Raw genomic sequence first — 26,468 nt, forward strand, 5'->3', positions numbered from 1 at the left:
CACTTTTACCCAACTTTCTTTATACGAGAGGGTTTAAACAGGGGACCTTCAAACTTGTGGGGACAAGGATTTTGGTCCACATGAGGCTGTTGATATGAATACACGCCCTCACACACACACACACACACACACACACACACTCGCCTGTATCTGAGCCTCAGAGTCTCTCAGCGAGATGCTGTGGGAGCTGATGGTGGACCCCGACCGCGGCCTTTTCTCCTGCCTCAGCACCTCCGGCCCTGCACTAACCGAGTGCCTCAGAGAGGGCCCCTGCTGGTCCACCAGCTGCTGAGGCCTCTGCGGGGGCCTCTGCGGCTCTACTGGGCCCCTCCTCTCCCCGATGCCGCCTCCTCCTGCCGCCGCCCGGCCCTGCTCTTTCATGAACAGGTTGACGTGGCTTTGCTGCGGCTGCTGCTGCTGATGTTTCCTGCGTTTATACTCCATCATCAGCTTGCTGATCGTTCTGTCCGTGGCAATGGTGTATAGCTTGTTTCCAGCACTTTCCCACCATTCCTTTCTCCTTCCCGGGCCAGCGCTGCCAGGAATCCCTCCAACCGAGCTGCTTGTTATGTTGGAGTCCCTCCGTTCGCATCCAGTCCGGAACTGACTGGACAGACTGCCTGTGCAGCTGTGGGGAGAGGAGAGCGGCAGCTTTTACATGACGGGTGACTAAACAGCCTTCACAAAGCACACATTAATATGCGTGATCTCCAACCTGAATCCTGGACTTGGCGTCGGTGTGTCCCCCGGTGACGCTGAGCTCACGTCTGTCGTCTGACACCTGTACCCGCCTTCCTCTGAGGGCGTCTCCCTCGCTGAAAGCCCACCTGCTGAGGTCGGGGTCGAAGTCTCGGACTGGAAGAGAGGCAGGAAGAACACATGGTCTCCTCCTGCACTTCCCCTCAGCAGAGCAGTCTCCTCCAGCATGCTCTCCAGGTCGCGGTGCATCTGAATGTAGCTGTTGCACAGATCCACGCACAGCTTGTAGAGCCGCTTGACCAGCCAGGCCCAGTCGGCGCTGCCCAGCGGCTGCACGCTGAGTGAAGGGACTGGAGCTCGCCACGGGTGACGCTTATCCCGGCCGCGAGGGGGGCTGACCTGCCAGATAAGACACAAATATTACGAGGAGGGTCAAAAGTTTAGAAAAGCCTCTGAGGATTGAAGAGAAAAAAATGAATAATGGATGAAAAGAGCAGCAGCACGACTAATCCAAGGCCGCTGCTTTAATTCTAGATTGAGGTCACCTGTCAGCCCCTCTGAGTGGCCTCTCATCACATTTGAGTGTTTCACGATTCTTTACAGTAACGCTGCCAATCAGAAGCTGTGTGTATGTGTGTGTGTACCTGTTTGCACATCTTTGTGGGGACCAACAGTCACCTGTGAGGACAAAAGTGTCCCCACGAGTTTGAAGACATTTTTGAGACTCAAGATGTGATTTTAGCGTCAGGGTTACAGTTAGGTTACAGTTAGGTTTAGGCTCAGGGTTAGGCATTCATTTTTGATGGTTAGGGAAAGCATTATGTCAATTAGATGTCCCCACAAGATATGAATACCCGACATGTGTGTGTGCATGTGTTACCTGTGCGGTTTCTTCAAATATGTCTTCATCCTCCGAGGAGGCGGAACCAGGATGAGAGGAGTCTGAGCTCCCCTCCTCTTCCTCGTACAGGATCCTCTTTACCTGAACACAGCGACAGGTTCAGATGTCAAACAGATAACTAGTGACGAGCTCGTCTGTTAGCGGTGACGACGGTTATCACCAGTGATTCTGTGTCTGCTGAGAGGTTAATATGACTGCTGTGTCTGGTTGGTAAAATATGCATTAGAATAAAAATTAATAAATGAAATGAAAATGTTATTTTTGTGAACATCGTTCCTCCAGACATATCAAATACCTGCTCCGCGCTTCTTTCATTCGACCTACCAAATACACAAAAGTGCATTTTAAATCTGGAGCTGTACATTTAAATAATCCCAGCAAAAGAAAATCATAGAAATCAAGAAACATCGTATATGTGAAGATGTTTTCCTGCACAGTGAAAAATCGTTTCATGAACATTCGTCCAAGACATGTTTGAAAAAAAAGTTCCAAAATAAAAGCTGGGCAGGCGTCCAGCTCACTGCCTGCTCAGCTCCGTTCCTCCCATGCAGCGCGCCATGACACCGATTTTAAATTCAGCTCTGCATCAGTGGTTTAAATGTTATTTACAGTTCATGGCTACAAAATGTGTTTATGAAATGACTGTCAGCGAATCAAAAACTTGTGCATTTGGCTCCTTTAGAAGTGATATGATCAACAGGGCGGCCTGGCTGGTGTTGGTCGTTTTGCTGGGCGTGCGTCTAAACCTTCTGGTCCAACTTTTCACCAGTTACCTTCTAACTGTGTGCGTTTGGTGCTAAGCAGCAGCACGAGGTGGGATAATGAAAAACAGTTTCCAGCAGTGAGAGTGAACTGGAACAGTGAACTGAGCTGTGAAACGATAAGCTCAAATAAGTGATAAGGCTTTGTAGAGCTGAGTGGAAGTGACCACTCGGGTGATAACTCTCTGTGGCTTTTACGATGACAAAAATTTGTCCCAAATCATCTGAACGCATTAGCGATGCTCTAGAAGTGACAGCAGGTCCCTGTGAAACTATAAAAGAGCTGCAGTGTGGTTGCTAATTGTCGGCTACTTCTAAGCTACAAAAGCCTGGAACAATGTTTGTGCCCCTCAGTGTGTGGATCTGGATGCGCTGTATTAGCAGCGTGACAAAAACATACAAGAACATTATTAACTTGACTGGTTTCCACCTGCTGTGCAGTCATGCTGTCTGCCTGGCTCAGTATGGCACACAGCAGGGCCTGGAAGTACAGGCTGAAGCTCATGGCTGACTGGCGGTAAAGATTGGCTGCTCCACAAACACCCGACACCTTCATCAGCAGGTACTTCAGACCCGGCCGAGTGTCAAAGTCCCGCGCCGTCCTGCACACAACAGATTTTCAGCTGCATTTGAAGCTGATTGACATTATTATAAAAAGCATGAATATAAAATAACTTGTTTTGTTTCTATGTTTGGAAACGAGCAGGATTCAGTATCAACACTACACTGCCATCTGCATATGTGACATGTTTTGCTGCAGTAACCTGTACGAGTCCAGCAGCAGATCCAGAATTATGGCTAAATTCGTCATAGAGATGTAGCGCAGGAAGCCTGCTGTGGGTTTACTGGGGTCAGAGGTCACAGGTGTGACCCTTTCGTGACCTTCAGGCTGCTTTACAAACTCTTCCAGCAGGATGTCAGAGAGGTTTTGGAGCAGAACCTGGTGGGACAGCAGGCTCACCACGATGGTCCTGAATGGGATCCTGCACATCAGTCGAATCACATACATTCAGTTACTTATTTAAAAAAGAATCCTTCATAATAAAGAAAGATTTCACTGAACACATTGATGCATTTCCAGTCATGGTTCATTTATCTGTTGTAGCATCACTGTAATGTTAAACAAATGAATCAAGAGGATAAAGGATAAACATGCAGGTGCAACATGTAAATGACAGAGCTGCACAATATGGCTGCGGTGTAACGTGAAGAAGTGCAAATGTACAAGGAGAGCTTCTTTTTCTTCTTAAACTTGTATCGTTGATGCAGCTGCAAGCGAGAAGCTGAGTGCAGATGGTTGAGTGCTGCATTAATTACAACTTTATTTTTGGTTCGTGCAGCTCATTTAAGATTAACACTGGCGATCATGCTGTCCATGCCTCGTGTGGGCATTTGTCACACTTTTAAATGGTTGTTGATGAACACACAGAGAACAGCCTTACCCAATTTTCCTTTAACACAGCAGCAGAAAGACAAGCACAAAGAGTTAGTGGACTTCAGAGAGCACATTTCCCCCACAGTCACTGACAGAGCACACATAAGAGGACAGACCACAGAAGGAGGCACATTTAAACCTAAATCTAACTGAAAACACGCGGCACCTTCAGAGCCTCGTTAAGAAATGTAAACCAATCAGACGAGTAATAAACCACCCATGTGATCAGAGCTTTGATGTGCACCTCTTCTGAGCGTGTCCATTGGACTGCTGGTCAGACGGCAGCTCGATGATGAGGACGCAGGACTGAGCGTGCTCAAAGCCTTCCTTGTTGTTGGGTGTCTTAGGGGAGCACTGAGTGTCCAACATAAAGACCTGGGATAGAAACGGGACATGCGGACAAGCTCAGGTCAGACAGTTAAAACCACAGGACAGGCTTAAAGAAAGATTACCCATACACGTGTGTTTATATTCATTTACCACGATGCATCTCTGTAAGTATTAAGTGATAAAATACAAGTTTATGTACAACTTCAACTTCAGGATCTGACATTTCAAACTCCAGGATGATGGGAGATTTTTTTTCCTGTCTAGACTCTCGATTGGAGGTCGAAGCCACAGCGAAGCCACGTGAAGTGACACTGACCTGCTGGGCCATAGCTTTGATCCTCCAGTACTCGGCCTCGGCTGACGGTGAATGAGAAGGAGCCGCCACCTTCACCTCGCAGGCGTCTCCAGAAAAGCTGTCCGAGCCGCTGTGAAAACACGCCAGAAGGTTCTGCAGAGAGAAAACAGGGAAGACTGGTGTGGGTTAAATGGGAAACACAGACTTTTGCGATCTAAAAGCTGTCACGCTGAAGGAACCTCTGGCTGAATCAGGTTTGAAACCAGAAGAAGATCCGTCAGAAAATTCATTCTTCCACTGGAATACTGTGGAAGAGACTACAGCACATTATTCCTGAAACTCTGGCTGAATGAGGATGAACCTTTCAGTCTGCGTGTTTAATCAAGGAGCACAGCTTCTATTGTTTATAGGAAATATCATACTGTTTCCTTCATACACCAGTCGGGTTTTGTGTTATATGGTATATTTCAGGTGACAGTCGGTCTCTGAATGACATGTACGGCCAGCGTTTATTACATTACATCAGCTGTGACCTGAATGCTTTTTAACAAAAGCAGCTTTTCTATAAAGCCAGTCAAAGGCCACGTGTTCGTATGTCTGAGAGCATAAGCTACACATGAAGGACCGATGTCTACATAGCATAAGCTGCATGTTACCAACTGTCCTACAGATATAATACGATTCTATGCATTTTTCAGGATTTCATTTACAGTCACAAATCATTTAAATGTCTGAAATTTCTCTGCTCTTCCTTCAATATTTCTGTAAGATGGGACGGAAATGAAAGAAGTTTTAACTGAGGTTAGAAACAACGTTGAGAGGCAAAGTGCGTATGTTTCAGAGCTAATGATTAGTATGAATCTGAGCCAACGAGATCAGCTGCACTTGTTTTCAGTGTGCTGTTATACGTGTGATATCATGTAAAAATTGTCTTTTTTTTTTTTACACTGGATTTCAAGTCAAACAGATGAATATGATTGAACTGACAGGTTCACATTTTATTCAAGGGCTTAAACAAACGTATTGCATCAGGAATTATAGACACCGAAGTATTTCAGGAGGTCACAGCTCCATGTGTGACATTAGCAACATGCTTTAAGATGCCTCTGCTTCAGCAAATATTAGGGCTATTAGACCTAAATACACAAAGCGCATTGCTCAGCATGATAATGTTAAACCCCCTCACAAAGAGCCAATCAGATCTGTTTCTATCCATCCTCTCATTTTCGACTGTTGAGACCTCGCTCTCCCGGCCCAGTTGGACCATTTTTATTTTACTATCTTGTATTTTCTAGAAAACTACTTCCTCTTACAGCTGCTCCCTTTAAGCGCCACCACAGCAGATCTCCCCCTCCAGCATCCTCCTCTGTCACACCAACCCTCTGCATGTCCTCCGTCACTGCATCCCCTGAATCTTCCCTCATGACTTTTTCTTTTCCTCCTGTTTGGCACATTCAACAACCTTTGTCCAGTATATCCACTCCACACCATCTCAGCCTGACTAACACACACACACACACACACACACACACACACGTCAGGTATTGATATTTTTTGGGGACATCTAAATGACATAATGCTTTCCTTAGCCCCTTACCCTAACCTAACCACGACCTAACTGTAACCCTGTCACTAAAAACACATTTTGAGTCTCATAAATGGCTGTAAAACTTTTGGGGACCAGGATTTTGGTCCCCATAAATATAGTAAATTTCCATTTTTAGTATCCACAAAGATATGAATACAGGCTCGCACGCACACACAGACAGATGTGGCTCTAATCTTTAAAGCTGCTTAGCAGATGTCAGGCAGGCAGCTGGCTCAGAACTGCAGGAACACGACATCCAATAACAAAGTGCTCGTCCATGTCACCTCTGCCGAACACTCACGCACACTCGGGGTTAGCGGCGGTTCCCTTGGTAAGTGAAAGGGAGCAGCAGGAGTCGGCTCCCCGCTGAGGCTCTAAATCTGCAGGCTCACACATGCACTCAGCAGGTACTGAACCATCGTCAACAAATTAACACAAATTTTTCATTAAAGCTGAGCGGGCTGGCAGATCGTCTCAAACAGACCACTGCATGTTCTGGTAGAACATTTAACGAGCGAAAGGAGGAAACTGATTGTGAGACAAACATCGAGCTCGCTTTCAGCTTTCAGTCGATTCTTCTGTTTAGTTTTGCGCACTGGCTATTTTTGGAGAGATGACGTAGACTACACAGACCAAACAGGACTGCTATGACTCAAGGAGCGCCTACTGAGCAGGTGAAAGAAGCCATATCGTTCCAACAAAGGGAACTCGTATCAATAATAGAAGCTAGAACGAGCAGAGACATGTTGCATTATTAAAAAGTGAAACAGAGAAGACCGTTAAAAAGGAACCATTATTCTCTGTCATATTTCTACCTGATATTTAAACGTTTCAAATAATAAGATCAGTGCAGGTACGAGTAATCACTGAAAGCAAAAACCTCAGGTTTAGACTGGTCCAAACACCCAGTCACACACTCAGCTCGATGTGTAAAGAAGCACAGAAATCACTAATGTGGTGAGCTCAGGTCCAAAGCTGTGGCTCTGAGAGCAGCAGCCTCACTCACCCGCAGGAGAAAGACGACTTAAAGGTAAGAGGAAGGAAGCTAAATCAGCTGATTTCAGACAGAAGATGAACCAAGGGGCTGCACCGAGCCCCAGCATGAGATCGATAAGGATTAGGTTTCGTTCGCAGAAGTCAACGCTTAAAAAAAGGATTTATATTGCACATAAAAGCCACACTGTACTTAATTCTAATTATAAGTAAAATTAGTCTTAAAAAGAAAATAAAAGAACATTTAGAAAGAAATCAGTTCTGACTATATTCATCCATGAAAGCTGGGAACGTTTCTGGTTTGAATGGTGCCTCATTGTGCAGTACTGATAAAGAAGAACAGCTACAAGTGACGGATCCAAATAAAACACTACATTTGAGGTAGTTCAGACAAAAGAGCTGCAGAATCCAAAAACCAGATAATATCTAACTGAACCTCTCAGTCAAGGATGGTTGACACCAAAAAGGAAAGGAGAGCAGTTTCCTTCCTGCTGCGAGGAGACAAAGAGTGATCGCTCACAGCTGCAGGACTGTGATGGCGAGTATATAATGCACACCGCAGGTTAAATGGGGTTATTGGAATCCCAGCACTGTGATGGTATTAACTGCTTTCAGATTACTTCTGTCTGGACAAGCGGCTTCAAACTGGGGATGGATTATGTGGTTTACTGCAGCGGGCTGTCCAGGTCACTTGTATCCAGGTGCTGTACCACCTGACATCTGCATTTCATCACGTACCTTGACCGGCTCTAACGTGGCAGAGAACGCGTCCTGCAGAGCGCAGCAGGCCAACCTCCACATTTCTTCTGTGAACACTGGACCCACTGTGACCAACACGTACCTGGAGAGAGACGCAGAACAACCGTGGACTGATCACACAGAAAATAAACTAAGCTATATCTTTTAATATCTTTTATATCAATTTCTAAAGTACTACAAAACACACCTGACATTGTTTGATTTGACAATTCTGTTGCTGCGAATAAACCGCTCGAGTCGCAAAACTAACAAAGTCTTAGTGTCGCCAAACTTTCTGAAGAATCCTCTCGTGGTGTCTAATGCAGTCCTTGAAAGTTTGCAAACCTTTTATGTTTGTTTCTGCATAATCAAGACGTAAAACGAGAGAGACTCACACAAGGCCAAATGTGTGAGTCTGTATCAGTGATGTAAAGCGGTTGTCTCGTGTATGGCAGGTGTTGCATGTGCAAATGTGCCCTAACAAAACAAAACAAACAGGGTGGCATGCCCCAGAGACGGTGTAGACATCGTCACAGGAGTAGAGGCAGGATTTAAAAAACACTGTCCTGCTGCATTATTGTGCAAAATTTGCAAAGAAACAGCGTGTGCTTCAAAATAAACGATTTCCAACAGTGAAATTTAAGTTCTAAGCCTCCCAGAAACGACACAGAAAGGCATAAAGTCAAACACGACTTTGAAAAACACCAGGAAACCTTTGAATGGCTCTGAAAGAAACTACATCTCCCACAAAAAAGGCATCACTTCCGGTTTTCAATGGTAATGGCGGACATGCGATAATCCGCAGAGCCATATGTGGAAGGAAACCACGAGCTGGGACAAGCTGAATGCATGTGATGTAAGTACAACTCATCTGGTTCCAAATGCAATGAAATGATTGCGCTAGCTTATGTGGTTGCAGTTCTACCAGGATTTTAAAATAGTTCCACGAATCGTCCACCTTTCTTCTAGCTGCACCTCATTTTTAGAAACGTCATCCTTGTTTAGGACGAGCGTCCACCACTGAAGCGCTCACTCAGCCAACAACCCACCCAAAACAGAGAAAGACAACCTGAATTGAAAAGAGGTTTCACACTTGATTTCACTGTGGCGACAGGTGTGTAACTGCCAGATGTGTGGTCACCTGATGCAGGAACAGCCCACTCTGGAGATGGTCTCTGCAGGTTCGGACACGCAAGCCACCAGCAGCTTGAAGAGGTCCTTCAGCATCTGGTTGATCAGTGACTCGTAACCAATATCTGCAGGAAGTGACGGCAGAAACACACACACGTGCACACACACACACCACAACAGAGCCTGTGAGCACACAGGGTGGGGGTGCAGTTTAATCTGACTAAAGAGGAGGACAGTGGAACAACACGGTATCACTTCTGCTCCATTTCACTTCAGAGAACAAGCACATTATACGCCAGAGAAACAATAACAGTCCATCAGATCTGTGACAGCGCACCTGACTGTGCTAATGCACCACGGGTCAAATCTTTCAGTGAATATTTACATGAAAGCATAGAAATGCAAAGTTCCCAGCATGCTTTGCTCTTAACTTGAAGACGATTAAAGAAGACGAAACGCGCGAGGTCACAGAGGGAAACGCACACCACCAACCTGAGTGTATGAAACTGTTGACGTGCTCCACCACCAGCTCGCAGGATAGGCCGATTGCGTGTTTGAAATTCGCTGCCGCCACATCCCAATAAGAGTGGTCACCGTGGCTACGCTGCAGCCACAGTGACATCACAGGAAGCAGCAGCTGGATGACAGCGAAGATGCCAAACCCTGGACCTGGAGAGGCGAGATCAGGTTACATCCCGGCTGTTTGTAGGGTTTGTCTTCTTCTTCTTTGGATTGTGTTTAAGTTTATCACCTGGCACTGCGGTGACTTCTCTGAGCAAAGTGAAGAGCAGCTCCAGCGTTGGAGGCTGGTGCTGTCGAGGGCAGTTTGACACGGCTGCAGTGAGCTGCTCCAGTAACAAAATCCACACCTGGATCAGACCTGCAGGACATGAGACAACGAAAATGCGCTGACGAGAAAGAAGGAGAGAGAAAGGAGGAGGATTCTTAGACAAAGACCGTGAAGCACAGAGAGGAGCAAAGCGAAACCTGTGTCGTCATCGAACTCCTGGAGGACACAGTCCATGCCGTCCTCGCTGCTGATCGAGCGTTCCTGCGATCTCATCGGCAGGCTGGCGAGCCGCGCACCCAGGAACACCGGCTTAGACGGCATCTTGTAAATCTTTGCCAGCAGCTGTCAATCAAATGCAAAACACGGTTTCTTTTTTATAATAGCGAAAAATCTTAAAAATATGCTCTCACTTTATATCTGTGGAGCTTCCACCTGCGAGCATTTGCGGAGGTAGTCGAGAGCAGGCAGGCAGAGGTCTGTGGAGCTGTAACCTGACGCGTGAACGCAGTCGCCAATCTCTTTGTAGTCCACCTCTCCTGCACGGAAAAGCATAAAAGTTCTCCGGAGCTTGAAAGGTCAGCTTTAAAAAACACTTGGATGACACTGTAGTTGTTTCGAGTCATTCAGAGAGAACGTGTCTCTGAGAAACACAGGATCGCTTTTTCTGCGGTGCTGTTTTCTTGATTTTGTCACTGACTCGCTGCTCGCCTCCCACTCACTGTCATCAGCACCGTGTTTGCTCCTTTCTCCTTCTGTGAGGTTTCAAAGCTTTTGATGGTGACGATTTTTCTAAAAACCATGAAGTATCTTTCTAAAAGAAAAATTGCTTCCCAGTCATTGTTTAGGAATTATGAATAACTGGGATTTTAAAAACATAAAAGTAGCTTTTGTGTCTTGTGTGTCCTCTTGGTGCTTTTTTGTAAAACATGTTAATGATGTACAGGAACATATTTATGCATGAGTACTTCCCGTGCATTTGTGCATTTGGCCTTTTTTGACAAATAAAAGAAATAATAATAGCACATATCAAAATAAATTCTCAAATCTTAAATTTCTGCAGAAAACTGAAGCACTCAGCATCTGCAGACGCATAAATCCGCTCTCCTGATGTATTAAACTGTGACATAAATACCAAATGTACATGCATGTTATGAGCTTCTAATAAAGAGATAAATACATAGCCTGATCCCGGGAAAAATAAAATCCCAAAAGGCTTGAAAAGTAATATCTTGAAATGAAAAATAGCACGCACACATTAGTGAGACAAACCTAATCCTTTGACAAACTTCATGAGACACATGATGTAGTCTGTGGCAGCGTTGGCAAAAACTTGGATGTTGTCGGTGTTTATGAACGCCTCAAAGACGTCGAACACCGGCGCCTGAGACTTCCCTGCAGGAAGACAATAAGACGAGAGCAGGAAACTCAGATTTACAGTAAAAATCCTTCTGCTGATAAACTCTGGAAAAACGTTTGTTAGACATACCCATGGAGTATTCTCCCAGCAGGTAGTCTTTGGTGTCAGTCTTGCTACCGTGCACCGTCCTGAGGGCGCTGAACAGAGGCCTCCACCCTGACAGGATCTGAGGAGAGCACATCTCCACCAGCTCTCCAATCGATGTTATTACCTGCAGGGAGACAAACCCGAGAAAAACTGTTTGGCAAACTGAACGCACAGCCCGGAACAACGCTGGCTGATTTGGTTGTTTTGAGGAACTGAGATCCGACTCCACCTGGTCCTGAACGTCCTCGTCGCAGAGCTCCAGCTGCATGATGTGCTCGAAAGGCCTGAACAGTGCCTCGTTAAAGTGGAAGTGTGGAAGCTCCGCCCAGCTCGTCAGCACCTCTGTGAGAACATCGTGGATAAAGGAAACGGCCTTCTGGGATACGTGGCGCTCTTTGTGACACGCAGCCTGTGATGACGACAAAAACTTTGTGTTTAAAGAGCCTGAAATAGATCAAAGCTTTTATTCTCTCAGTGCCTGAAGTGTACCGAGCTAAAAAAAAGGAAAACCACTGTGCGAGATAGAAGGTGGTCTACACAGATGTTACACAACTTCATTTCAGAGCCGCTACAATCCAAAGAAGATTCATTTCTGTGTGCAGTCACAGTTTTGTGGGAGCCCTTCACTCTTCCATGTGCAGATATAGAAAGAATAACAGCAGCAGTAAGACACAGCACGGAACAAGCAGACATTAGTGATAACAGATTTGACACTGATCAGGTTAGAGATCAGTTACTGATCAGTTACTACGAAATTGTGTTTTATTGTATTTTTATCTGTATTTACTGTACAGCACTTTGGTCAGCTTTGGTTGTTTTTAAATGTGCTCTATAAATAAATTTGACTTGACTTGACTTGAGAGACACCTTTAAACAGGGGTCTTGAACTCCAGGTCTCGAGGGCCAGTGTCCTGCAGGTTTTAGATGCGTCCTTGATCCAACACAGCTGATTTAAATGGCTAAATGACCTCCTCAACATGTCTTGAGTTCTCCAGAGGCCTGGTAATGAACTAATCACTTGATTCAGGTGTGTTGACCCAGGGTGAGATCTAAAACCTGCAGGACACCGGCTTTTAAGGCCTGGAGTTTGAGACCCCTGTCTTAAAAGGAGGAGCTGGGCTGGAGGTGGGTTGCAAAGTGGCTTGGAGATACACAGGCAGGCATGTAGAGCCTGAGGTGCAGTGAGATAGTTGACCCAAACTCAGAAGACTGAGACCTGCCTGAACTACTGCGATGCTGCTGCTGTGAAGTAAATCTCCATAAAAGGAGAAGATTGATTAACCCGTATTTCACATGTGGCAGAATGGATAAACTGTTGGCTTTGTTTGTCTTTTAAACACGTTGACTTTGTCTGTAGTTCCAACTCGTGTGAGAGCAGCAATTAGAACTTCTGTAGTTACACAACTGTGCAACTGAGAGGTTGAGAAGTTAACAGAAGGAGAGAAATAAAACACTGTTTACAAGGTGGTAATATCCTACCTCCACCAGATGAGGCGCCACCACGCTCCAGGCCCTCATCATGTGGAGAAGGGGTCGGTTCTTATTCCGGACGATTCGCAGCATGGCCTCACCGAGACGAAAGAGATGGAGGGCGCTGCGCCGGTCCAACGTTGACTTGGCTTCTCCTACAGACACGCAGAGGACACAAAAAAGGCCTCGGAGCTTTACTCCTGTCTGTACTTCTTCTTTAATTAACCACACGAGGGAAACTAATTAAGAAAGAGAACAAGGTATGCCCAGCATGGTTCACAACTATGCAGACCCTTGGGTCAGTGGCCAAGGCCTGAGATCGAGAAGGGCACAGGAAGGGACCGAGGATGTTTAAAGGATGCAAATTCTATGGGGTTTTTTTTGGATAATTTTCTTTCGTGTGTCTGAAAAAAATGTGTCAATAATTAAATAAATGTAACAGAATTTGTTTTAGGTGTGTTTAATACAGCCAAAATCTTTGTGAAGAGAAGCCAGTTTTTAACTTGGCCAATTTCACCTGCTATTAAAGCAAACACAGTTTCGACTGTTTAACGTGTTTCACTGGGTCACTCATCTGCACCTCTGCATTCACGCTCCTGGTGCCTTCTGAAAGATTTCTGAATGCAAATATCTGACAAAGAATAATTGCTCTCACGCAGCCCATCCAAAAAACTCCAGTTTGATGATTAAAATGTAATAATGATTTTTTAAAATCTGTTACTTTAATCAGTGAGCAGGTATTTGTGTCTGTGTGATGCACCTGTACACTTTATGGATGCAGCTTGCTAACCAATCTAATGCAATTATTGGCTGATAGCTTAGCATCCCAGCCTTTTATCCAGATACTACGTGACGGCAGCTCGTCACGTTTCAGAACGTAGAGCCCAAAACCAATTGGTGGCATCTCCTTGAGTATGTCCATCTTTTTTATACAGTCTATGGTCAGCCCATGCATGGAGTGAGGGGTGGGGTGGGGGCTTTTGCCCAGAGTGCTCACATGCATTTACTGAAGCATTATGTGTGTGTGTGTGTGTGTGTGTGTGTGTGTGTGTGTGTGTGTGTGTGTGTGTTTTGATGTCAGAGTAAAGTCAGCCAGTCAATATAATGTGCACTGAATGAATGCAAAGTGTGTACCTGGCATTGCCAGTGAATAGTCTCCAGTCTCGGTGGGAGAGTCAAACAGCTGAGACTGAGAAGCTTTTCTGAGCTGCTGCAGGAAACCAACCAGACCAACCAGGTTTAGTTTGGTGGCCCCTTCTTCAAATAACCTGAAACACACAGAAAGCATTTCATACACTCACATGAACGTCTACAGTGCAAAGGTAAAGCAAGGCTGCCATGCAAGTTTACATCCTACACTGAAATACTTGCAAAGCTTCCCTGTTCACTGCCCTCTAAGCACATATAGGCCGGCCCTGTGCAGCAGTATTTACTATGGTTGTCGCCACTTTGAGCTTGTAAATGTGTTCAGTCCATCTGTTCCAAAAGATCAGGGGGAATTTTTTTTTAATATACGCTCCTAAAAGCAGCCCAGATAACTGGTTATGTAAGAGATGATCCTTGGAATGAACACGCAAACAAGTCCACAGTTACTGCGGCCGTGTGCGAGCCGTAACAAGTGGCACGCGCACATATGCATACATGTTTGTACACGTGTGAGGACATCAGTCTCACTCTAATCCTGAGTGTCGGTCCAGTAACAACAAGCACAAAACAATGTTCTCACTTTTACATTTAGGGTCCAAATACCAAGTGACTCATCAAAGAAAGTGTGTCATAGCACACACACACACACACACACACACACACACACACACACACACACACACACACACACACACACACACACACACCACTACTGCCATCTTTTGGCTATGAAACCAACCTCGGGAACACTTGCTGAGCACCAAATGTCGGTGAAACGTGGATTTGGAAGATAAAGTCATTAAGAGCCTCGGTCATGCTGGCTGTTAATGGAACACGGTGCTAACACAGCTGCTGCACTTCAGTTAGAAACTAAACCCACTGTGAAACTTGTTAGTCTGCTTCTATTTCCACCGTCTTGTTGCCCGTGGTGACATTATGGCCGAGCTTTTAGAGGTCAGCCTTATTAGTTATGGCTGCGCAGTTCATCATAGTTTGATTTCTAACAAAAATTAAAATTAGATAATAGAGATAAAATGAATATTGCACCACATAATTCTCTTGTTTTGCCTTGCATCGCGTACATTACTTTATTTTAATCTTGTCAGGATGTGATGTCTGCAGAAAGCACGGCAGGAAGGATCTGAGAGTCTGAAAGATAACTGTGACATCATCAGAGTTAAAGTGGACAAAAGAGAGAACTGAGTCTTTTCAACGCTGTCAGAGTGCAAGTATAAATAAAACTGAACCCCTCTTCTGTTAGTCTTTAGCAAGATTAAATACCTATAAAATGAAAAAGATATAAAAAACATAAAGCAACTCAGTATCCAAGTCTCTGAAGTTGCACCTCAGTGCAGCGACTCTCTGAAATAATGACTACCACCAGGATACAGACAGGGGCCACTCTGATCCGACTGTCAAAGGAAATCTAATCGCTGAATTTCTCATTCACTGTTTCTTAAACTTGGAGCACATGCAGTTATTGGGTTTTAATAAAACAAAATCAAAACACAACTAACAGCACTGGTGCAACACCTGCAACATCACATGTAGAAAGTGTCCAGTCTATCATGTTGCTGTGGTATTTGTTCAGTCTCTACCTGTCGGCCTGTGTTGACAGCGTGCACACGGCCTTGGCGGCGCTGGTGCCGGTCATCAGGCTGCCGCTCTTCAGGTCCAGGCCTCGGCCCCCTCTGCCGCTCTCCTTCAGCAGCTCCTGGATGGAAAGCGGCTGGATGACCGGCTGGCTCAGGCTCAGGTCCGAGGCCTCGGGGCTGGGTTCGCAGCTCAACTCCAGCCCGAGGTCGATGCCAGCCATCTGCTGGCTCTGCTGGGTGATTGTGGTCAGAGAGGATGGCTGGGCAGAGCCATCACTGAAGTGGGTGTGCTCCAGTGAGCTGATGTACTCGGTCACCCTGAAAGTGATTTGAAGTTCTAGAACATATTTTTGAAGTTTCATCCCTCTTATGAACCACTATAGCTTCACATACTACCATTTCCGAGCTTGATATATATGATATATGAAGTATATTTTACAGGATAAACAAACGTACCTGAACACATGAGGCCAGCAGTCATGGTTGTGGCTGCCCATCTCCAGGCCAACGTTCAGGATGGCGTCCATGCACAACACATGAGCCGTGTGGAGGCGAACTCCCTGAGGACGGCCGATCTGCTCCAGACGCTGCTCAACACGCTGTTTCACTGGAGACACACACACACACACACACACACACACACACACACACACACACACACACACACACACACACACACACACACACACACAGTAAAGTGTATTTTAAATATCACAGACGCCCTGAACATTGTGCTTGAACTGATCTGAGATGAGCTTTAACAAAACTGACTCTCAGGTTGACGAATTTTATAAACATTAATGTTGCATCCCAGTAAATGCTGCCAGCAGTTTGTAGCAGCTGTCACTAGATGTCACTAGTTCCCATATCTTGTTTTTATCATTGCTTTTGTCTCCAGTAGAAATGATTCCAAGTTTAGGCTGTGGCTGAAAAAAGGAATTAGCCTGTTATTCCAAACAGATAAACACTCCTGGAAGCACCGATCACAACCACAACAGACATAAGCTTTGTTTTTTGGCAAAGAAATGTTGAGCATTTTGCAGTAAAGTGCATGCTTCAGACTTCGTAAATCACGTCTATGTTACTCATTTAAATATTTTCTTCTTGAAAGGGAAGCTCCTACAAATGTATATGCCACAGAGCCACCTGGAAAAATACCCAAGACTGTGACGTTCAGTCACCGTGAGCTCCTTAGCAAATCCAGCTGCTGCGTACTGTTAGCAAAGCAAGGTGCAGTACGTACGATGTTTTGTAGTCCACATTTACACGCTGTAGTTTCAGTTCAGCATGTTAAGCAGGTTAGTGTCAGGTCATTCAGATTCTCAGCACACAGTTCTTTTCTCGAGTCCTTATCAATATTCCTAACACCCTCTTTTCCTTGAACTCATGACAATTTCATCAAGGTCAAGGACACAAGGTTTAGTGAAGGAAAAGGGGGCGGTGCTTTTTACTCCCATCGGCACAGGTACATAACATTAAGCACCTAGCCACGCAGTCGGTCGTTGCAAACGTTTGTGAAAGAAGAGGTCGTTCTGAAGATCTGACTGAACTCCAGCCTGGTTCTGTAACTGGACGCCGCCGCCGCTGCAGCAAGTCAGTTCTTCCCTCCGTGATATTCCACAATCAACGGTCCTGACCTGCTGCTCAGCCGGGAGGTCAGGACGCATCAAGTTACAGAGCAGAAGTGCTGAGGCACACAGCAGCTTCCAAGCTCCTCTGTGCTGGGAGCGTCACGGCATGGGTTTCCATGGCCGAGCAGCTCCTGCAGGTCAAGGTGGCCCAGAATGTTTCTGCTTATAGTGTAAAAAGTTTATAATAATAACTTTTTTAAAAACGAGACAAAAGCAAAAACTTGCAATGACTTCCTTATCTCAACAAACAATTCATCAGAAGATGGAAAATACTCAGTTAAAGGTACTTAAGGAAATAATAATAATAATAATACAAGTAATAAATAAATATTATTGATTCAAATTTAAGGTTTTTGTGTGTCTGTTACATGCAAACGTCCGAACAAGCGTGTGTTTGTGTTTCTGTGAAAATACCTTGCGCGATAGCGTCTCCCGTCTCCCCCACCTCCTTCTCCTCCTTCTCTTCCTGCACACAGGAGGCTGCAGCCATCTGGGCTAAAGCTGAAGCACAGTTGGCAGCCACACCTGACAGACGCGCACACACACACAAAATAAAGACGTGCCGTTTCATTCATCCACAAAACATCATCCCTGCACATTAAAAATGCAACATTTCAGCCATCATCCATATTCAGAATCTACCAATGAGACATTTTCACAGATTTCTGGGATTTCCACTGTACATGTTTAAAATTTTAACTGGAGACACACGAACTGTAACGTGCCGACTGCAAACACAGAGGAGGTCGTACGCCATGTGTTCATTCATATTCATTAGTCCTTCTGCACCAATTTCAATCTGATTTGCTCCCATGCAGGCCCCGGGGTTGTGCCACTGCCCTTTAATGCTAGTGATACTCACAGACATCTGACAGCGGTTGATAAGTAAACTGCATTTCCCCTGACATCCTCTGTAATACTTGCATTTGACATTTTGGAAGTAAAACTCGCAGTTAACCTCCAGAGGAGCGGCACAGCGTCGAACAGGTGCTGGCTGCTATTGGGCACCTGCCACTGGTGTCAAATTTGATTAATGTGATACATAATCAAGCTGACAAGGAAAGTCAGAACTCAGCAAAACCTTCCCCGTGTGAGTACGAGTCAAAGCTCAAAGTATGGCAGAAACGTTAAAAGCCTACAGTACCATGAGGGGATTTTTAGGCACTATGAAATGCCCAGTAAATGCTTTACTGATAATTTCTGTTTTTACATTTAAATGTATACGTTTGAAGCATGGTACAGTACAGATGATCAACAGCAGATTCATCTCCCTCTATGGTTTAAACGTGCTTATTAGAAAGATCATTTAAAGCCCTCATGGACTCAAGTTATCAAGAGAACGTGAAGAAACAACTGACATGACTTAAATCAAAAAGGTGTGCACGCTGTGTTGAAACGATGTCAAAGTATGAAGTAAAACTGGGCACGACGTGGCCTCCAGTCTGCACTTCCAGCACGAAGAGAAAAGTTATACCAGCAAGAGAGGAGAGTCATCGTCTTTGCTGCATTCAGTGTGTAAAATGAACCGAGACCAGATGAAATGTAAAATGTGCCTAAAACTGGAGCGTTTTAAGGAAGCACCTGTGTTTCGTATTTTTATGGTTGACAGCTTCGCCCAGGGTTCACGTTTGAACACTAATCTGCACTCAGCACACTGGTGTTATTCTGGTGTCCCTTTTCAGTGGCTGCCAAACGTCGAGGTGGAAACGAAAGGATCCCCGAGCTAAAAACATGGGACAGAGCTTTAAGGCAGGCCAGCCACGAGGCCGCTGGCACTTGGTTCAGACGACTACATATTCAGGGTCAATGAATTTCCAGGACTTCTAACGGGAAAGTTTAAAGTGCTTAATCGTTTAAAAAGTCACGTGTCAAGCGGTTTTCATTAGTGTGACTGCATTTCCCCGTGACCCCATAAGCTTCCAAAACATGTTTAATATCAATTAAAAGCTGTGTAAACCCTCAGTTCTCAATTATTCTGTGTAATTAGACCTGTGCTGTGGCGGGAGCTGAGAGGGTCTGAGCTCACACGAGGGCAGTAAACTCCATGTTAGAATCAGAATAACAGCGTTTTGTCTGCCTCTGACAGCCTCTACAGTCTGAACCTTTTTCACTCTGACTTCCTTTGTGCAGTCATGTGAGGGCGTTTGCCATCCTGACAGTTACTGTGGCTAAAAGTGAACAATAAAGCCATCTGACAGCAAGTCCTCCCCGGTGCTCTCTCGTGCTTATTCTGCTGACTGGAAGAAGAAAACAAAGACATTTCAGTTCAGTCTTTCTACTTCTGAAGGTTGTGGCCAAATAACTTGCAGCTCATTGTTCTATCTTATTACATCGAGACCTTATTTCTGCATTTCTTCCACCAAATCCATACTGAACCGTATCTCAAAGGTTTCACCGTCTGTGCCGGAGACTTTGTGTCCATTTGCTTTTTCCTGCGGTGTCCCACACGGCTCAACTCTAGGGCCCCTGTTATTTAGTTTTAATTACATCAAGCTTTGAAACCTCAGGACGTTTATCTATGCTAACTGTCTTAATGCTAAACCAGTGATGGAAAATGTTTTACAGCTAAATACCAAACAAAGAAAGAGAGGTTGTAACTGCTGCAGAAAATAATCTGAAGTAGAAATATTTTAGCACAATGTTTCGTATCTTTAGCATGTTATCTCCTATCTTATAACATATTACTACTGTGACACAAATCACGTGAAGAAGAAATCACACTGGCCAAGTCAAAACATCTGTGTGTGCATGCTGTGATATAAGTGTAATATTCGAATCCACAGTACAGATATATTTGGATTAAGCGTTTACAACATGTTTCACACTGCACTTCTTCAGGCCCCTAAATAAATCAGTCCTCGAGTTTAGTGAGCTGCGACAGGACGTGCTGATTAAAAACAGTGCTGAGTGGCTGCTGAGCTGCTAATAGAAATTACTGTTCATACTGTACATACCTAGAATCTGCTCCAGCTGTAGGACAGATGTCTAGTGAATAATCCTGAGCTTTACCTGTGCTATAGGGAGGGAGCACAAATCCTGCCCCACAGGGATGAGAGAAGATGATATGCATTTGTCTTATTAATACAGGCACATGAAACATGCTTCACACACCCAGGGCGCAGCTGAGCGCAGCAGCTTTACGCAGGCCGTCTAAACTCAGGCAGATGGTGTCTCTCTCCCTCTGGCTCTGTTCTTTGACCCCCTCTGCCCCCAGGATGAAGGCCAAGCCCTTGGAGCTGCCCGCCATGCGACCGGTCAGCGGTGTGGACAGAACATCGATCAGGTTTTTCCAAACACCGGTGAGGATGAAGCGTGAGAACACAGCTCCTGAAAAACACAGAGCAAAAAAAAAAGGGTCGGTTTTTTAAATGGTGACACACACAAAACACACAAGATGAGCATAAATGTCAGGGGTGAGTCAGCCAGCAGCAGTTAGAGTCTGGCTTAATCCTGCAGGAAACAGCACAGGTGCTCACTGCCCTCTTTCTACCCAGCTACCCTTTTTTCCCCAGCTTGTCTCATCTTTCGTTTGCAATGCAGCTTCTTGCTCTTTCAGTTACAGCAGGTCAAATCCAAACACACAACATCACTGAAGCATGATTGTATTTAAAACCTGCAGGTTTCCTATCAACGTTTCTGCAGACCTACTCTGCAGCAGGACATGAAACTTACAAATGTTCATCTGTTATGTTTTGCAATCATGAATGCACCAGTAAATACAACATTTTTAAAAAACCTGCATGTCTTGACCATGCAGCTCTGCTCTGAGATACTTCTGCTAATGTTGTGGTTTCTACTGATTACCAGCGCAGCACTTTAGTAGCAATTACGGGCTCAGCGAACTCGAGTAAAGTTCCCCAGAAATATAATCCAAACATGAAAACCCTGTGAATGAAGAGCTGCTGACTGAGGAGAATTAAATGTTAACTACGTTCTCAGTAAGTGCTACTGACCTGCCATCACAGCGTCACTGCACGGCTTTTCACAGCCGAGCGGCGCGTGGCTCGACGCTCTCCTGATCAGCTGACCTCCGATTGCACTGCTGCCCAAGCCGTCAATGTCTAAGAGACGAGGAACAGAGAAGTCACAACATGTCAAGTACTTAAATTTATACCCTCTGCATATAATAAATCCCAAAGTCTGTCTGAGCAAACTGGGGTTCAGTATCTTCACTGTATCTTCTACACTGCCGTGCAGACTGGAGCAGCAAGGGCTCGAACCACCAACCTTTCAATTAGCAGATGACCTGCACTACCTTTTGTGCTGCAGGCAGCCCTGAGGAAACTATCCAAACTCAGACACAGATTTAGGAGGTCTATGGATTAACATACAGAGCCTTTAGGTCCCTGCTAATAGAAAAGCTTAATAACTGAACAGATAAAAAGTTGCCCATGGAGAGGATGTGAGCAATTATAGGCTTTACTATAAATACCAGAATTTAGCCAGGTCCCTGTTTGCAGGAGCAAATAATTTATTTGGAGATGATACAGTCAAGGATAGCAAAAGATGTTTTTAACTGGGACTTTTTGTTAAGTAAAATGAAACTGATGGTGTGGCGTGAACTACAAGCTGAATTTAAGGGTAGGTTTATGTGGGCTACTGTGTGAATACTATGTTGGGTTTTTTCTGTCTGTGTCATTTTGTCCTACACCTAAACTGATCATAATAATCTGGATGATGGGCACCAAGTACGACTGAGGATGAGCTGGAGGTAGTTTGGAGGGAGCTGCGTAGTGTTGGGGACAGAGGAGGGCAGGGCGGTGCGCTCAGCTGGTGAGGCCTGTAGGGGGAGCTCTCTGTCAGTCATCTGAAGCCACCTGGACAGTGTAGTGTAGCATAAGGGGCTCTCTCAGTGGCTAAGACACACACACACACACACACACACACACACTCTTTTGCACCTTTCATAATAAATACTGTTGCTTCATTTATCTCTTAATCAATATTTTTCCCTTGTTATGTGGAGGCCTTTTGAGCCAGTGTGTGGAGACTAGCTGAGCACGTAGAAACTGTACAGGTGTGTGTGTGTGTGTGTGTGTGTGTGTGTGTGTGTGTGTGTGTGTGTGTGTGTGTGTGTGTGTGTACCTGTCAGCATGGTGATAAGCGGCAGTGTGTGGTCCTCTGAAGAACCCGAGAACCCAGACTCAGCCAGCAGGTTGCGCTCCAGCACCTGGTGGTAAAGCTCCTCGATCCAGGCCTGAGACAGAACCACGAGGACGCCGCTGCTCTGGATCAGACGCACAAACTCCTTCTGCACAACAGAACAAACGTCCACCCATTAAGTGTGACTGCATCCAATTCAGTGCTGTTATATTCAGGGCGGGAAGTTGTTTTTTTTTTCTTGATGATAAAGTTGAAGTAGCTTAAATGTCTAAGTAGAGCTGATTCAGTATTTAGTTGGGTGGTTGTGTGGCTAGAGGAACACAAAGATACATCTATACCTTTAAATAAGCAATGCTGCACAAAGAGGATTCTTTGAAACTACAGGATGTAGTTGCATTGGTTTGGTTTTACTTCTTATCTTTAAATCCTTGTCTTTAAACACCGGAGAAAACTGATCAGAGGAAACGAATTTCGCTCTCACCAGGCTGAGGACGGGCGTGAGCGTTCGCCGCTTGTAGTAGCCGCAGCAGCAGAGTTTGAGATTGAGCAGCAGAGCGTAGTAAGACACCAGGTAAAGGCCGTCTGCGTTCATCAGAGACTGGCAGCTCAGAGTGTCGCCTGTCTCGAAACCTGGGGAGTGAATGCCGCCTGCAGGGACACAGATTTAGGATTACAAGTTACATCTGTAGAGGACGTGTCGGTGTTCTCAGAGGTCAAATGTGACGGATTATATATGAATTAATAACACCTACAGCACAAGTGAAAAAGAAAGAAAACTGAGACAGTGAGAGAGCCAATGAAAGGGAGTGCACAGGTGAGAGCAGGCAGCGAGATACAATCTGTTGGCTGAAGGCGACTGAAGTGTTTTAATCAAAAACCTGCTCTGGGGATTTAAAGTCCAAACTATTTCATTAAGTCAGCTGAGCGTAACATTTCAGTTAAGTCATAATTTTGCTCTGCTGATGTAAAAACTCCCAGCAGGCTTGCTGCTCTTAGCGATGGATGTCATGACTGTAAGGCAAAAAGTTTTCTTTAATAACTGTAAGAAAATAAACGTACTGCATTTAGACTACACACCGATGACAAATAACAGGAAAAAGCAAAATCCATGCCAGAAAAACCCTGACGTCAGCGACCTGTGCATACAAGAGGGTCTTCGTTACCGCACCGCAGTCAGAACTGAAATTTGTACTGATAATAAACTGATAATAAACTGATAATAAACTGATAATAAACTGATGCTCTTATAAAAAAGTACAAAAAACTCATCTGAAGTGCACACCTGCCAAATCTGTTTCAAAAGAAACATTACACAACAATGTTACGGGGATTTTAATCACATATTCGAGCCATTTAGAGGTTTTAAAAACAAACATGGAAGAAGACCAGAGAGTTTATGAAAGAACAACAACACCCACGACCCACACAGGACACCGCCACAGAGAGGAAGCCCAATCTGCACCAGAAACCGAAAGTGAACTCATTTAAGCTCCTGAATATTTTACCAGGTTTCCTCAAAGCAGCGCACACATACAGAAAACCGCATCTGAAGCTTGATGTTTTCTTCCACTACACAGTTATGCTGTTTATTAGAGATGCAATATTTTCTGCTACAGCTGATTTTTACTGAAACTTCAAAGAAAAGAGCTTCACATCCATTCAGGTACCCCGACTGTCACTATTATCTATTAGAAGGAACAACCAGAGTTAACTTCTGAAGGTGTGAAGAACAGAAACATCTTCTTTAACTTTTATTGTTTTAATTATAAGGAGGTAAAAACACAGATGGGCTTGAAAGAAATTAGAAAAAAATAAGACAATGCAGGCTGGAAAGTCTCTGGCAGTTCCCCGACCCCACGGGTAATGGTCTTGATTTCTAAATCATCAAATTTAGAGTGATTTAGAAAATGCATATATATTGTACATTAATTTAAAAAAGCATTTGTGTCCAAAAAACTCTTTAAGACTCGTTTCTCAATCTCATGTATTTATGGAGGAGCTCAGGAGAACCTTCAACAGTGAGAAGCTACAGACCTGTCAGTCAAGACACAGGAAACAGGCTTACAGAGGAGCTAGCATTAGCTAAAAGCTAAGTAGTGTTAGCTAAAAAGCTAGAAAAGCTAGCTGTTTATGCAAACAGCTAGAAAATGACTGTTCGCACTAACAGTGATTCAGCAAAGAATGAACTTCTTAATAGCGTCCAACAAAGCAAGATTTTTATTACCTCGCTCAGTTACAAAAAAAAAATAATCACCTCTGAGGTCAAATAAAATGAAAAGAAATGTAAATAAATATAAAATGCAGTAACAGAGCCACTCACAGAAGCAGAAAAAACTGCATTAGCATGAGAACCTGTGCATTGTGACGTCACTAACTCTGCTAATTGGTTGAATGAATGTGCAGCCAAGGTGTTCATTAGTCAGACTAATCTCAGCAGTCTTCTGATTGGACGATGGGATAAGGAGATGGGGCTCATTTGCCTGATTGATGGGTTGACAGACTGAAACATGATATCATAAATGTTCCAGGAGTGAGCGAGGCAGTGTGGCATTTCCACGTAATTGTTCTTCTGAAGAGTTTTTATCCCCAAAGCACCCACCCTCCGTCAGCTGTGCAGACATGTTCTGCATTACGACTGCTGTGAAATCACAGCAGCTGTTCGTGAGCGTGAGGAAATCTTATTAATCAGACCAACTAAAGGTGTGCTAGGACTGGGAAGGGGCCTTTGGAAAATGTAATTTAACCATGACCACAAAAATGTTGAGAACCTCAGCATTTAGATCATCTACAGTAGAAAAAAAGAAACAATAAATGTTATTCTTTAAACTGATTTTTAGCGTGTCTCCTTGTCATTGAGTTCTTGCAGTAGTAGAGATTTGTCTTGTCTTTGCACTCTGATATTCCCAGCGCATGCCTGCAGTGTAATATATTTACTTAAACAGGGAGAACCATCTCCTCCCTGAGCAAATATGTGTGTGTTTGAGTAGCAAACTCATGCAGATCGCAGAACAGGAATCACTCCACTGCAGTAAATCTAACCTCCCTCCCTTCTCCCCTCACTCACCAGCCTGCAGTCCAGAGCAGAAGGTGGAAGAGAAGTTCTGCAGCGACATGTCCACCTCCGTGGCAGTGGACATCCCCAGCAGGCGGGGCAGCTGTCCAGCCAGAGACTGCACGAACAGTCTGGCGCTTTGCTGGTCAGCCTCTTGGTTGCGGAGCAGTTTGAGGGACAGGGCGGCAGTGCGCAGGGAGCGGTGACCTGGGAAGTCGCGGGACAACTGCTGGTCCTCGTCGGCCAGCGACACGTTGTCGGACCCGATGTCGGAGACGTCAGAGCGCCCCGAGTCTTTCTCGGCAGCCATGGAGTACTGATCGCACGAGTCAAACTCTGTCCGTGACAGGTCCTGCTCCTCCATGCTGGTGGGCAGCAGGAAGAAGCATGAGATTGTTTTTATTATTTATATATTCTTTCTTTACTTAATTACTATTCATCATAATTTCAATTCAGCAACTAGAGAAACAGCAGTACCTGAAGTTGCTCTCGCTGTATCGTGACCCTCCTCCGTGGTGCGACCGAGACCTGGATTCCACAGACAGGAAGTTCGTGATGTCGGGGTAGACGAGGGCGTGACTCCTTTGCACCACATCTGGAGGAACTGCACCTCCTCTCTCTCCGCCTCCACCTCTTTCTTTCTCTCCTCTTCCCTCCACCTCCCCTGTGGGCACCCCTCCTTCCTGCTTCTGGCCTCCCTGGTTGGGCACGGGGATCGGCTCGTGTTTGGTTTCCTCCTGATCGCCACAGAAAGAAGGCGAAGGGAGACGAGCGTCCTCTCCACACTCCTCCGGACTGGTGTGGCCCACAGCGAGGCCGAGCTCTCCCACCTCTAAATCCAGGGTGGTTTGGCCCGTTTCCGTGGTGATGCTGATGCTGATGTCGGGGCTACGCTCGGTGGTGCCGGTGGTGGCCACATTGGAGGAAGAAGAGCTGGGGTCCCACGGAGGCTGCTCTGAGGACAGGATGTGTCTCTGCCACCTGAAGTCAGCCTCGTTGATCTCCATGGACTCACGTGTCGACTCGGTTCCATCTTTCAGATCGTCCAGTCGTCTGAGGAGAAGCCGAGCCTGGAGAGCGCAGCTATGTTACCGTTTTATACGTAATCAACACCAGAGCCCATATTGTGCTGATTCAGAGACCCAAGAGCTGTCACTTGTTAACAAAATCCCACAAACATTTTAATGATGGACGGCCACCGAGAGAGCTGCTCATTCATTGGTTGAGGGCTGTCAAACTAGCTGCTAGGAATGCATTAAGTATCACTGGGTTACACAGTGACATAGAGACCTTCTTTTGGCCTGAA

At 45.2% G+C, this 26,468-nt stretch overlaps 1 protein-coding gene across 5 annotated transcripts in view; it reads right to left on the reverse strand.

Moving 5' to 3' along the window:
* arfgef3 (ARFGEF family member 3) overlaps positions 1-26,468 on the reverse strand; it is a 53,227-nt gene that overhangs the window by 3,667 nt on the left and 23,092 nt on the right. For 3 of the 5 annotated variants that reach the window (XM_040034032.1, XM_040034030.1, XM_040034033.1), the window contains 28 exons: positions 25,640-26,232; positions 25,175-25,527; positions 22,592-22,758; positions 22,093-22,258; positions 20,961-21,068; positions 20,119-20,334; positions 17,422-17,532; positions 15,833-15,983; positions 15,380-15,694; positions 13,770-13,903; positions 12,645-12,790; positions 11,395-11,574; positions 11,148-11,289; positions 10,931-11,053; positions 10,094-10,197; positions 9,859-10,003; positions 9,623-9,751; positions 9,364-9,540; positions 8,882-8,996; positions 7,741-7,843; positions 4,443-4,574; positions 4,041-4,171; positions 3,804-3,812; positions 3,126-3,344; positions 2,792-2,963; positions 1,580-1,681; positions 716-1,098; positions 145-628 (listed from right to left, as the gene is read on the reverse strand). In XM_040034032.1, the coding sequence (XP_039889966.1) occupies positions 145-628; positions 716-1,098; positions 1,580-1,681; positions 2,792-2,963; positions 3,126-3,344; positions 3,804-3,812; positions 4,041-4,171; positions 4,443-4,574; positions 7,741-7,843; positions 8,882-8,996; positions 9,364-9,540; positions 9,623-9,751; positions 9,859-10,003; positions 10,094-10,197; positions 10,931-11,053; positions 11,148-11,289; positions 11,395-11,574; positions 12,645-12,790; positions 13,770-13,903; positions 15,380-15,694; positions 15,833-15,983; positions 17,422-17,532; positions 20,119-20,334; positions 20,961-21,068; positions 22,093-22,258; positions 22,592-22,758; positions 25,175-25,527; positions 25,640-26,232 (5,310 nt within the window). The other 2 variants (XM_040034031.1, XM_040034034.1) reach the window with 2 other exon arrangements.

Source organism: Simochromis diagramma, unplaced genomic scaffold (assembly GCF_900408965.1).
Source record: "Simochromis diagramma unplaced genomic scaffold, fSimDia1.1 OVJJ01000176.1, whole genome shotgun sequence".
In the NCBI taxonomy this organism is placed as follows: domain Eukaryota; kingdom Metazoa; phylum Chordata; class Actinopteri; order Cichliformes; family Cichlidae; genus Simochromis; species Simochromis diagramma.